Here is a 13,879-nt window from a genome sequence, read left to right on the forward strand (position 1 = left end):
CGGCCCCTCAACCAAAATGAGTTTGACACCCCTGGATTAAGCAGATTTCAGAGGGCAACTGACTGAAATGGGTTTTACTGTTTATTTTTTTCCAGTTTACCATTATAAATGGTACCTTGTGTTAGTGTATCACAAAGGTCCCTGATAAAATGTATGAAAGTTTGAGTATGTAATGGAATAAAAAGTGAAAATGGGATGTCATGTCGGTCCTCAGCATTGGAAATACATTGCATCTCTTTGATTACCACTTTTATTGTACCTCTTCCTTTTGTGGTGACAGTTATGTTCTATTGTCTGCAGATAAAGTTTTAGGTTGTGTTATTGTTCAAGGAGTATGATTACTTCTATCAAATCAGTTTTGAATTTCATTTTAGCCTCTTCCTCTTGCATCTTTTCTCAGGTCTAAAAAAAAACCCAACAACAAATCTTTCTTATTGTTTAAAATAGTTCTTGTATTTGTCATTTTATCAATCAAAAAACAAATCCATAAACAAACAAACAAACAAACAGGAAAAAAAACAGCAAGTCAAGGCACGTTGATTACTCTTTTTATTACATTTCCAAAGTTGCCACTTTTGTCTCGTAATATAAATCGCATCAAAGCTTGAACTATACAGGGACAGGCGGTGAGAGGTCAACTCTCCGCTCAGAGGAAATGAGCTAAAAACTAAACTATATCGCAGGCTAAACTGCATGTTTACAAACTATAAACTTCTTACTCCTAAGATATACTGACACTTGGAAATATAACATTTTTATGATAAAATTTTTCAATAAAGGAATCACTGGTTGCTAGGATATTTTAGATATTTAGACAGGGGGGGAAAAAATGGACAAATGATAAAATTAAATTACCTTCAGGGAATAGCTGTCATTTTCAGGCATATTTTTATGTTAGTCCACTCTCTGTTCAGCCATGTCAGAAATAACCGGACAGCTAAAAACTGAAAGAATACACCTTTTTTTTTAAACCAACTCAGAGAAAAAATGTACAATAATTTCATTACACAATCATGAACTCTGAACTTATAATACTGAAGCACACTTGACTCAGTTAAACAGCCATTCTCTCTTTAAAGCGTAATATCTGCACATGTGTCTCATATCTTTCTCACACCGGACCTGATGAGCAATTAATTTACTCTGATCATTTTTAGGAGGTTATATATATATATATATATATATATATATGAATGAATGAAGAAATACGCTAAGAACCTAGACGGAATGAAAACACTGAAAAAGAAAATAAATTAAAACGTGTGTGTGACTTCCTGGACTGACCAACGGTGAAAATTATTTACACTTTCATACATCTCGTAGTTGCCACGCTCTCACAGTGCTTGAACTGAAATGCAAATCAATTACAGACTTAGTAGCAATAACTCGCCTCTTTAGCTTATAGTCTAATGCTGCGATATGAGGATTAATCTCATATCTGAAAATCTTGTCAAAGGACAGATTTAAAAAAAAACAACAAAAAAAAACAAAAAACAAAAAAGCCACTTATATTCATACTTTTTAAATTATACATTTTGATTCTTCAGGAAGGGAAATAATACCTGTACATAGTGGGACGGCATTGCAAAAAGATGGACAATGTTAAATCAGAAGTACATCTTTGTTACTTGTGTAAAGGAAACAAAAAAAGTATGTTTTTTATATAACTTTTACCAGAGAATCTTTACATCAAAAATAGTTTGTCTCAATATAAATTTATGTTGTCTTTTGATTTGGCACACAGATACCCTGGTACGCTTAGACGCGTTTATATAATCCTACAAATCTCTGCATGCAGACTGCGGGACAAACAAATTAGAAACCCTGGAGGACAACTTAACCAAAAACCCACATCAATGCAGGGCAGGATAATGACCATCGCAGCCTTTTTAAAAGTTTGGAAACTATAAAGTTGGGTCCTCTGAACGAGCAGGTAGAAAAAGGACAATGCAGCAGATAAGCAAAGAATGTGAAGAACCAACACATTCGTCCTCCGCTGAGATGTGCTAAATTATTTACAAATTATGAACACAATAAAGAGAGCAAAGATTTCAGAACAAAGCTCCCTACTTCTATTTCTATTTCCGCTCTACATTAGTGGCCTCCAGCCACTCAGGCATGTGTCAAAGCCAGCCTGCAGCTCTTTGCCGCGGCTTTCTGGGTCGGCCTCTCCGGTCCGCGGCGGCTCTGTGGTCTGATGTGTGCTGCGTTTACGTCTCTGAGTGGAAGACAGCTGTGTGTGCGTCCCATCTTTCTTCAGCTCGGTGCCTTCAACAGAACCTGAACGTCGGCCTCTTGGAGGCCTCAAGGCAGTGATGTTCAAAAGTCCCTAAATTCTAAGACTGGGTTCAGGATGGGGAAATGAACTCCAGACACATTGAGGGTGCGCACTAAAGACACAGTGGTTATTTTACTCTGAGAAAAGACAGAATTATGGACAGCTGAGTCCTTTGTCCCCTCTTTTAGAAACATATTCACAGAAGCTCATCCTCATACGGATCCACTACATGGAGCCAACCCTGCTGAGATAACAGATGTTTTGGTTTATCTTCATTTGATGTCATGTGAGGGATGCTGGGGCTGCTTTATTGCTCTTTTGTACATTTACCCATCTTATACAGAAACAACCGCTTCTACTTCTGGTGCACAAAACAACATTTCTGGCTATATCTGACGGATCTGATGGACAAAAAAAACAAACAAAAAAACATCTGTACTGAGTCAACATTTTTAAGGTGACATATTCTCACAAGTGAACCTTCAGTACCAGAGGTTGTCTCCTCACAACACAGAAAACATATTTTTCTTGCTTTAAAGCTTTTGCTCCAAATGAAAAGATCACGATTGTTGTGATCCCGGGCCTTCCTGTCGGATGGCGCGGTCAGGCGATGCGTGGAGCCGACCGATCGTTGGTGAGGGTTCTTTTGAGCTTGACCCCCTTGCGGATAGCCAGAAGCATGTTGCCTTCGTCTGGTTCGCCGGCCTCCTCTCCGCCTCCCTGGTGCTGCTGGAGCAGCTGGTCGGGCAGGGCGACAGGCGGAGGGTTGGTGGAGGCCTGGCCGCTCCAGGACGCCGCGGGGAGCGCGTTAGCCTCGTCCGCTCTAACGAACGTAGGGGAATGCGAGCTTTCCTCGCCTCCTCCGCTCACCTCTGGACTCCGGCTCCCGTTAACGGTTCCCGACACGTCGGGCACCGTAGGGATTTTCACAGGCACGACCGGAGTACGGATGGGAATGGGGCCTCCACCCACAGAGCCTGAGCGACGGGCGCAGGGCTTGGAGGAGGGGGTGCGGCGGATTGTGGCGACTCCAGGGGTGACGATGACTGGACCGTGACCTGCAGGAGGGGAAAACAGGGGCGGGATGAATCCTGGACGGATAACTTACAAAATAAAAGTGAATAGCATGCTTCTTTATGGCTGGTGCAGTTAGACGTTTGTGGTTTTACAGAAAGCAGCTTTTGTCACAGGCTCAGATAAGAAAAAAAGCCAATTAATCAAAGTGCATTTGAAATAGTTTCATTCTTCATAAGGTTTCCCATGATTTGTCACTTTGCAGCCATGAAGCTGAATGCATTTGCTTGACATTTTATGGGACGGACCAACAGGAATTTGCGTAAAATTGTGAAGTGGAATTTTGAACAAATAAAACAAATACAAATGTGAAAGGTGTGGCACGCCGTTTATATTTGGTCTCCCTGAGTCAATGCTTTGCAGATCCACCTGCTGCAGTTACAGCAGTAGATCTTTGGGTATGTCTCCATCAGCCCAACAATTATAGCTGACGTTTGTGTCGCAGACTATTAACTGATCATAGGTCCAAATAAATCTGCGTGGGAATAAACCAGTGGTGTCCAAAGTCAGTCCTCGAGGGCTGGAGTCCTGCATGTTTCAGGTGTTGTCCTGGTCCAACACAACAGGACCTCATTGGTGGAGAAATAGTGGGCCTCTGTAGACCTTGATGACAGACCGAGACGGTAAATCATTGATTTGAATCAGACGTGTTGGAGCAGGGACAGGTGTCAAACATGCAGGAGACAGGCCTTTCGATGGACTGGAGTTGGACACGCCTGATCTAAACCAGTCTATTGTAGCTGTGACTGTATAGTCAAAGCCATTGTTCTGCTGGAAGGTGAACCCTGCCTCAGGTCTTAAGTCTATTTTACAGTCTAGCACGTTGCCTTCCAGGATTGTCCTGTATTTAGCTCGATTCATCTTTCTATCAGCTCTGGCCAGCTTCCCTGTCCTGTCCTGAAGAGAGAGAGAAAAAAAAAAGCCCATTCCCACAGCATGATGCCGCCACCACCATGTTTTACAGTAGAGGCGGTGCGTTCAGGGTGCTGTGTTCTGCCAAAAAAGCTTTTTGCACGCAAGACAAAAGTTTTATTTTGGTCATCTGACCAGAGTGGTCTTCTACATGGTTGTGTTACCTGTGCTGACCTTTATGTCGATTTTATTTAGTTATACCAGACAAAGGGGAGCTGGATATAAATGCACAGGACGCTTTTTCCAATTTTATTTTTGAAGAATTTTGCAAATCTTACATTTTCCTCATTTTTGTTCCGCTTATAATTATGTATTGTTCTATCACTTAAATCCTATAGAAATACGCCTACGTTTGTGGCTATAATAAGATAATATGTTGAGGGGAAAAAAGCTGTGAGGTGCTGCACAAACCCATTAAAACCCATTCTAAACATCATATGTAAAGATGCTGTGTGACCCCAGAAGGCCAAAGGTGTGCTAGTGAACATTTGTGATAAAATCAAGGGTTTTCTGTACCAGTAGATGTAGCTGTGTATTGCCCAGCAGGAGCAGAAGGATAGGTTCCTGTGTGGACCGGTGTAGAAGGATAGGCCCCTCCGTGGTAGGTCCCCTGTCCAGGATAAGGGGGCTGCGTGCTGGGCATGCCGGCGGTGGAGGCTGGCCGTTTGGTCTGGAACATGCGTCTGTAGGACTGGCCGATGTCGCTGTTTCTAGGGATGGTGGAGGACTTGTCAAAGTCAGACGGCGGCGGCTGCTGCTGCTGCTGCTCAGGCTCTTGGTCTCCAGCCATGGAAAAGTAGTCATAATCTGAAACTGTGAGAGGTGAATATGTGGAGGTTAGCTCACACTATAATGTATGTTATTAAAAAAAAAAAGACTCCTAAGAGATATTAGGAATAAACGTCAGTACGTTGTGATGGTATAGTGTCTTCAGAGCAGCAGGGTGTGTTGGTCTGTGTGCTGTAGCCGCTGGAGCACTGGATGGAGTCTCTGCTTGATCTCTGGGTGTCCAGCACCAGACCCCGGGATAAAGCCAGGGCCAGCTCATTCTGGGCCTCTAGATCATCAGCCTGAAAAAAAAAACAAAAAACGCATGAAAACAACATGTGGGGGGAAGCAAAAATCAAGAGATTAGACTCTGCGTGGATACAGCCAAGAGTAGTTTATTAAAGCCATTAAAGTCATTAAGTCCAACCCACTAAAGCCATTAACTGGGAACATTAATGGGAGCGAGCCATTCACATTGTTTATGTGCCGTTACTGCAACAAACTCGGTCTGCTGCAGGTGGGCTTTGTTGTACATTCACAGTTAACAGACGCTGTTACATGCAAAACAACGTACAAGAAGAAGAATCAACCTCTTTCCTTTGTCAATTAGGGTAATTATTGACTACTTTTTATAAAAATGCGTCTGCAATTTCAGCAAATGACTATATTTGCTGAGTGGAAGCGTGCAAAGTGCCCCTACAGATTTATTCTGGGTTTTTTTTTTCCACATAAATGTTTCAGATCCTCAATAAAAGTATAGCAGGAACAAATAACCCAAGTAAATAAGAAAAAGCAGTTTACATAGGATCATTTATAATTTATTTATATATGTATCCTGAGTACTGTCAGATCTAGTGAATCAAGAAATGAGTTAAGCAGAACCTGTCTGACAACACAGAGTAGGCTTAGTGACCTTAGAACATGACATAAATATAAGAGACACATATTCATTAAAGCTATAGTTGGTAATCCTGTTCAGAAACACTTTGTTATACTGGGTAAAATGGTCCGTCCATCCTGAAAGTAGTCAATACATTATGTATTCAGAAAAAGGAGGTTAAAAAAAGAAATCATTCTCTTACAGAAATTACTCCAGGATCAAGTCGCCCACTTATCCAAGACGTCACAACAAAACTCAGAACAACACCCAAAGCACTGCAGGTCTTACTTGCCTCAGTTAAGGTCAAGGTTCATTATTCAATAATAAGAGAGAGTTGAAGTTTTTAATCTGACTACAATGGCTTGTATCACATTTTCCCAAAAATGTATTGATGACCTTTGGGAAAATATTCTGCGGAAGGCCGAAAATTAAGTGAAAAGTGTGCGTCCTGCTATGCCTGGTGTAAAACCAACAGCATTTCAGAGAAATAACGTCATAATACCAACAGTGAAACATGGTAAGAGTAGTGTGACGGTTTGGGGCGGCCTTGCTGCTTTAAGGTCCAGGACGACTTGCCGTAATTGATGGAACCATGATTTCTGCTCCTATTTCTGGCTATCAGTCTGTGGCCTTGAGTCTGAGCACGTTTTGGTTAAGTAATAAGGACAATGATCCAAAGTACAGCAGCGTGTCCACCTCTGAATGGCTCAAATGAAAAAAAAAGATGCAAGTGGCTGAAAATCTGGACTTGAGTCTGATTGAGATGTGGTCTCATGCCCGGCCTCAGGCTCATTAAAACAAGACCATGCAAAGAAGAGTGAGCTAAAAATCCTTCAAAGGGATGTTAAAGACTGATTTCAAGTCAACGTAAATGCTTGATGGCAGCTGTTATATAGGCTAAGGGCTGCTATGTAGAGACAAGCTGGTTTGGATATTTTTTCCCCTTAAAAATAGTCGGCATTTAAAAACTGCATTTCATATTTACTCAGTTTATATTCATCTGATATTTAAAGTTTCTTAATGATCTGAAACACTGAAGTTTGGCCTAAAAACAGACAAAATCTCCAATGGGGGCAAACATCTTCCCACAGCTCTGTAAATCCAGAGGAAACCGGAAGCAGCAAAAAGACGGAAGCAGAAACTGACCTTTATCATCCTGTTCTTCTCCTCCTGCTGGCTTGGTGTCTGCATCTGCATCTGAGCAGGAGGAGGTGCTGAGATGGATGTCTGGCCTGAAGGGGGGCTGTTACCTCCGTTTATGCTCCCATTATTGTCCACCAGAGCTGGGCCTTCCTTGTCTTTCCTCCTCCTCAGCGTGTTGACCATTGGCTGGTCGTACGGCCCGGGCTTCGCCCAGTCCTGCCGACAGACACAGTTGTTTATTATTGATTTCTCTGATGGTTTAAGGTCTGCAAACCGTAAAAGTTAAAACACAAAATTAACCACAAAGCTGTTGCGCAAACTTGTCTACATCAAGTTAGAGGTGACGACAGACCTTCCAGCTGGGGACCTTTGATGAAGGTACCATCGGAGAACCCAACGTGCTGTAGTTGGGATAGTCCGGCAGCAAGGCTGAGGCCGGACGTGACCAGGAACGAGTGGGGCAGGAGGAGGAAGAGGAGGACGAGGGGGAGGATGGGGGGAAGAATGGGAAGGCAGTGCCTGACACTGAGCCCAAACTCCCCCCATTGCTATGCAGGTAGGAGGGACTGGCTGGGCTGTAGTGGTCGAAACCATTGGACAACTGGTGTTTGGTGGAAGGACAGACAGATGGTAACAGAGACAAATAAAAGAAAAGGAAACGATGGGATCAATAACTGAAATGGTGAACAAACAAAAAATAAAACAGACAGAACTGAGGATAAATGAATAAAAGCAAAATAAGAAACAAATCCAAGCTTATGAACCCACATCAGACTGCTGAACTGAATAAAAACGGACAAAAGGACAGGAGGCAGCGCCATTTGGCTGCATGTTTCCAAGGCATTTGTACCCTTTTTACCATATTTTGTCACGTTAAAACTGCAACACCTTAACGTATTTCACTGGGAATCTATGTGATGGACCAGCAGAAAGTAACATCATAGAAAATGATACAAGTTTCATATTTTAAATGTACAAATAAAAATCTGAAAAAGGTTGGCATCATTTTGTGCTTCCTTTTGCCAGCCTCTCCATTTGCCTCAGCATTCCCACAACTGAACTGAAGGCCGATGCGCTTTGTGGCTGGTTATACGGCGCACGCTGAAGGGGTTTTTCCCCTCGTGAGCTGCACGCTGAAGTGTAGCGGCAGAGTGAGAGCAGGCGCTGCTGCAGTCACCGCCAAGCTGCCCAGTCTCAGGCGTCTCGGAGGAGCAGGAACTGGGACGGGGTCGGGGCGGAGAGGACGGGGAGCAGCAGGCAGGAAGTGGAACGAGGAGGTGGGAGATGGATGGAGAAGATGGAGTTAAAAGGAAAAGACGTAGTGACGGGTACAAGCACGGGGAACCTGTTTGGTAGCGGCAGCGACTTCTCCGCAGGTTAGTAAGGAAAGCGGTAGATCGGCGCTAGATGCAAAACGTTAAGCGTCGGCCTTGTTAAAGAGAAGAAACCCCTTTGAAAAGTTAAAGCCCCTTTTAAACATCCGATACTGTAACTACACCAAGAGCGAGCAAACGCGAGGAGGCCTGGTTCCCATGGCTGTGCTGTATATGGGTCAGGCACTGAGCTGCCAAACCACCTTCAGTGGATCATAAAAACTTGGACTCCAACTAGACCGATGTGATCTGGGCTGGAGGACTCTGGTTCTGGTTGCTGGCGCGCAGCGCTACGTCAGCTAATGCAGCTGCTCTCACGGTCGACTGCACGCCTCGCAGCCCGCACGCACAATCCCCTGGACCGACTCGCGTTATTATCTCACGGCCTTTGTCAGATGGTCGGACTGAGCCGAGTGCCGCCCGCTGATGGAGACGTACACTTAATGCATGTAAAACATACAGGGAAGCATGTAATTTAACTATGATTCATGTAATAAAAATAAAGCAGAAAGTATCCTGAGGCCTTCAAGTTCAGCCAAACCACAGTCTGTCACGGTGGGTTTGCTTTATAGCGGGATGGTTCTGAGCCGTTTCACCGTGGGCTAGAAAGGAAGAGGACTGACTTGCTGCGCATTTATGCTACAATAATAGCGCTGAAATGATTTCACACACTTACCACAGCCAGACAACTGTCTGTCTTAGGGAGACTTGCTCACAGCAGGGAGCTGGATTGAAAATATAAACGAATGAATACGGGCATCCCTGGTTTATTCCCCCCCGCTTACCTTCGGTTCAGCTGGCATGGGCGAAGACGACTTGGACGACGCGTTTTGGTCCTGCGATGAAGAAATGAAGCCCGAGTCGTGGGAAGAGATGCTACAGAGCCGAGCCGGGGCCTGCAGGGGTAACGTGGAGCTGCGGTATCGATGGCAGGGGTGATGATGGTGAAAGAGGTGATGTGAGGAAGAGGAGGAAGAAGAGGAGGAAGGAGAGTGAGAGTGAGAGCCACTGGAACCCCTGGAGTCACTACTGTTAACGCTGTTCAGACTACTGTGAGGGGGGGTGGGGGGGGGGGGGGGGGATGGTACAGAGGGAGGACCAGTGAGAGAAGTTTAGCAGCGACAAGGAGGGTTAAAGAGAAGTTCACCAAAAGCCACGGGTTTAGGAGGAAGATCAAAGGAATAACAGGGGAGAGATGAAAGGCAGAGGATAACAGGGAAATGTGGAGGAGACAGGTTGGGAAACCATTAAAACGGCACAACATGATGCAGCAAGCGGTGACTGAAGCTAATCACATCAAAACGATATTAAAAATAAAATCACAACAAATACAGATGATAACTCACACAAAAATATTAATAAAAACTGAATAAATTCAGGGTCTACTTATCATTTAAATTGACATTACCCACATCACTGCAAATAACTAAAACTGAAAATCATTCCCTAAGTTGTCGCAACAAATATAAAAAAGGACGACAATATTCTTCATTTTGTTTTGTTAAAGTGTGCATTTTCAGTTAGGTTTGGTTCAATATGTATCATATAAGTTGAGACATTGATGAGATAAGACATAAAAACATTTAAACTAATTAAAAGAGAGGGACAGCCTGGAGGGAAATGTGACGATCAAATCAGTAGATTATCATCAATGGGATTGTTGGACTCGGTCTGGTACAAAACAGGAGTCACTCAGACGTAAGGATGGGGAGGATTGGACCATTTTAGTAGGAAATTAGCTCAATAGTTTATCTAGGGTAAAACCTTGACTACTAACAACTACTCGTTTTTAAAAGTCATAAAAAAATAAATGAGATATCCTTGCTTTGTTACTTAGAACACGGAGCCTCGCTTATAAAACTCATGCTGCTGTTCTTGATTTGACACGAAAAGAGACGTTTTTCCTCACCATTTCAATTACATATCAATACTGATTTATACAACTTTAAAATTCCCTCACAACCCAAGAATAGATGCAAAGTGAGAAAAGCAACCCACAGAGTAGATGTCTGACTTTAAACTGGAGCAGTCCTGCTGAAACCATTAGACACAGCACAAAGGACAGAGTGCAGAGGACAGTCTGAACAGCTAAAAAAACAAAAACTAATCATCCTGTACAGTTATGGTTTTAGTCTCATAGTGTGATCAATATGATAACTTACTTTTATTACACATCAATGCATGAAAAGATTTGTGGGCAAAAAAAAAAGAAGAAGAAAAAGACAACCTAGAATTTATTTTCCCAGCTCATCCTGGCCACTAGGTGTCGGCCAAGGTTAGGAAAACTGTAACCATTTCCTGTAAAACATGAAGGTTAAAACTCAATGAACTTACCTGCACATGCTGGACTTTCTGGACATGGTGGTACTCGGGGAGGAAGGTGGCGTTTGATACGACCAACCGTAGTCTGAGCCCTTCAGGTCCGAGATGACCTTAAAAAGCAATTATTAATCATGAATATTAATGGTAAGACAATTTTTTTTTTTTTTTACAGGGCTGCAAACAAGCACAACGCAAAACACAATTTTAGGACTTCAGGGTGTTTTAAGACGGGGGTTCCCCCTCAATACCTGTTCACTAGCAGGGGGAAGTTTGTGTGGATCAGAGGTCAGGGCCTTGAGGTCCTCAGAGATGGTCTGGAGATGGGTAACCTCTGCCAACATGGCGATCTCTTCATCCTAAAAAGCATCAAACAGATGCAAAGCAGAAACCCATAAACAGATCAGATTTTATGCAGTTTAAAAGTAAAGCCCCATTAAAAAAAAAAAACGTGTCATTTTTTTTAACTCACCACTACAGGCTGCAGCAAAGCTACAAAACAGCAAAATCTTTGTCTCTCCTCAATGAGAGCCTTCCTCAAAGCTTGCTTCTCGGTCTCTTCCAGAAGAATGTATTTATCGCTCACATCCTGCATGGCGCTGTTCAGCTGGGGCTGGAAGTCGCCACGGCCTTCAGAAACAAACAGAATACCAATACATTCATTACATAAGGAATAGCCAAATGCAATAAAATAGGAAGACGTCCCCTTTTTCATCTCCTTTAGCAAATATTACGTGAATACTTAGAAAATAACATGCACAGAATATGAAAAACAATATGACTTAAAAATATGGAGGTTAGTGAACATTTTTCTTGGCATATAATAGATGCCGCCAATTGAATGTCTCCATTACTTTGGGTGTACCCTCTTCAGATTAATCTGTTATATGTAGACCATTTTACAACCTAACCAAAGGTCACAGCCATTCTGGACATTTTTACCGTCCTCTGTATGTCAAAGACTAAAATTCCTGTTAGTTTCTAGAAAGACATCGCAAAGACTTTTCCGCACAACAAAGGAGCAAAGTGGCAACAATACCATCTGGCCCTCCGGCTGTCTATATGTGAGTTTTAATATAAATATGCAAATCCAGAGGAGGGCATTTATAATTCCAAGGTTATCTTCCCGTTCAGCCTCGCCCGCCTGCTTGCTGTGCATCTGAGCAGAAATGCGCGTGTACAATTTGTGACCGTGTTTGTGTGTATGGTTTGAAGACAGGATGCCCTGAAGCCAAATCATGGCCCCTCTCGAGTTTTCTAAGGAGGCAGGAAGGTTGGCGACTGCCCATGACCGTTTGATGCACTGTGGGCCTCAAAGGCATTATCTAACCACTAAAGATACAGTTACACAAGAACATGTTTTGACTTTAACATATCAAGGTCTGTGGTCGCTGTCCGCTCATATGTCTGAGCTGAGATAACAAACTGCTGTCTTTTGTTGACATTTGTTGTAATTACCAACATATGGCACGCAAGTGCAGAATAAACAAAAAGGGAGTTAGACAAGAGTTGGGTTTATGCTACATAACACATAAAATGTACAGCATTGTAAAAAAAAATTAGTGTTTGCCCCTTTTAAGCTTCCTGCTGTTTTTGAATTTCTGCCACAGATATTTCAGATCAAACACATTTTTATATCAAACTAGGATTACCTGTGTAAATATTCATATCCCAAGATATCCAAAAGTAATCCCCCCACTTTCCCTTGTTGAATCAATTTAAATCTCCACAACCAGTATTGTTCATGGCCAGACTTGTAGAATCAAGAAATCACTTGAATAAAACCTGTCTGACTACACAAAGTAGACCAAGAGATCTTGAAAAGCAGCAGATTATAATCTGAACCAAAGAAATTCAAGAACAAACGAGGGCTGCATTCACTAGAAAGTATTACAAAGCCAATTCTAAGGCCAGCAAACCGCAGTGAGAGCGCCCTTATCTAAAAATGGAGGAACAGTGGTCAACCTTCCCAGGAGTGGCCTCACCTGCCTCGGTTGAATGAACAAGATCAACATTTACTCAACACTGAGAAAAAGACTGGCCAGAAATGGTTTGCATAGGAGAATTACAATGTAAAATCCACAGCTGACCAAACAGGACACAAAGGAACGCCTCGTCTTTGCCAAAAAAGCTGACTGTGTGTTCATCAGTTTGTAATTTCAACAAGTCCACCTCCATATGGCTCAGGGGAAAAAAAAGTTTTGTAGTGGCCTAGTCAAAGTCTGTAATTAAATCTTATTGAGATACTGTTGCTCAAACCGGTATTATTACAGATAATTAAAGTGCTAAAACCACAAAGGGCAACATTTGTGCCCTTATCAAATTAAATAATTGAAAAACTATACTTTACATGTACTGAGGCTAGCTTTGTCTGGTAGGGTATTTTCAAACTTGAAAAAAATTTCAAACAAAAATATTTCAAACTACTTTTTTCGTTCCTGCAGCAACATCTGAAGGTTTGGTTTTCTTGCAACACTATCTAGTAGCAGTCTGAGCCATCAGCTGATTAACATATTCCTATGCTGCATTTCCAGTAGAATGCATGATGGGAACTGCACACCTGGGAAGCGCATCTTGACAGGGGAGCTCAGACCAACAGAACCCCGTCACTGGGCTGTCTGTGTCCATGAAGCTAACATTTAAACATGTAGCATTAGCTTACGTTGGCCGAGAGATTTAATACTGCACTGTCTGAGATCCAGGAGCTTTACTAAAGTTTTTAAATTGGTCTCAAAACGCCGTTGTCATAGCACTAGCTTGTAGCGTTAGCTTGTAGCTAGCATGGGGTATTCTTCAACATTAGTTTTTTATAGTCCGTCTGGTATATAGGGAAAATTCCTCTGAACAACGATGTTGTGTTTGTTGTTGTTTTTATTAAGGGGATTGCATGTTTTGTTTTTTCTGGCTGTCCTCAATCTGTTAGCAGAGTTTAAACTTCGAGCAGCAGATTATTGTTGAGATGAGCTCATTACAGTGCGGCAATCTGGGCAAACGAGAATTTTGACGCACAAGATTATCTTTGAGTTTTTTCTTTAGATATCAATTATATCACGATATTGGTTATTTTGACAACCCTATTGTCTGGTATTTCTTTGATGAGCTTAAAAACCACACCACATCTGAAAAGGGGGA

General features: G+C 42.5%; 1 protein-coding gene across 7 annotated transcripts in view; it reads right to left on the reverse strand.

Annotated features, from left to right (window-relative positions):
- Positions 1-526: 526 nt before the first annotated feature.
- Positions 527-13,879, reverse strand: part of LOC105940370 (protein MTSS 1) — a 61,460-nt gene continuing 48,107 nt past the window's right edge. For 3 of the 7 annotated variants that reach the window (XM_021308681.2, XM_012882886.3, XM_036130768.1), the window contains 9 exons: positions 11,220-11,377; positions 10,999-11,106; positions 10,763-10,860; positions 9,214-9,478; positions 7,408-7,656; positions 7,059-7,271; positions 5,175-5,334; positions 4,781-5,077; positions 527-3,336 (listed from right to left, as the gene is read on the reverse strand). In XM_021308681.2, coding sequence (XP_021164356.2) covers positions 2,882-3,336; positions 4,781-5,077; positions 5,175-5,334; positions 7,059-7,271; positions 7,408-7,656; positions 9,214-9,478; positions 10,763-10,860; positions 10,999-11,106; positions 11,220-11,377 — 2,003 coding nt within the window. In that variant the 3' untranslated portion in view covers positions 527-2,881. The remainder of the gene's footprint in view (positions 3,337-4,780; positions 5,078-5,174; positions 5,335-7,058; positions 7,272-7,407; positions 7,657-9,213; positions 9,479-10,762; positions 10,861-10,998; positions 11,107-11,219; positions 11,378-13,879) is intronic. The other 4 variants (XM_021308683.2, XM_021308689.2, XM_036130780.1 and 1 more) reach the window with 2 other exon arrangements.

This window comes from Fundulus heteroclitus, chromosome 3, assembly GCF_011125445.2.
Source record: "Fundulus heteroclitus isolate FHET01 chromosome 3, MU-UCD_Fhet_4.1, whole genome shotgun sequence".
In the NCBI taxonomy this organism is placed as follows: domain Eukaryota; kingdom Metazoa; phylum Chordata; class Actinopteri; order Cyprinodontiformes; family Fundulidae; genus Fundulus; species Fundulus heteroclitus.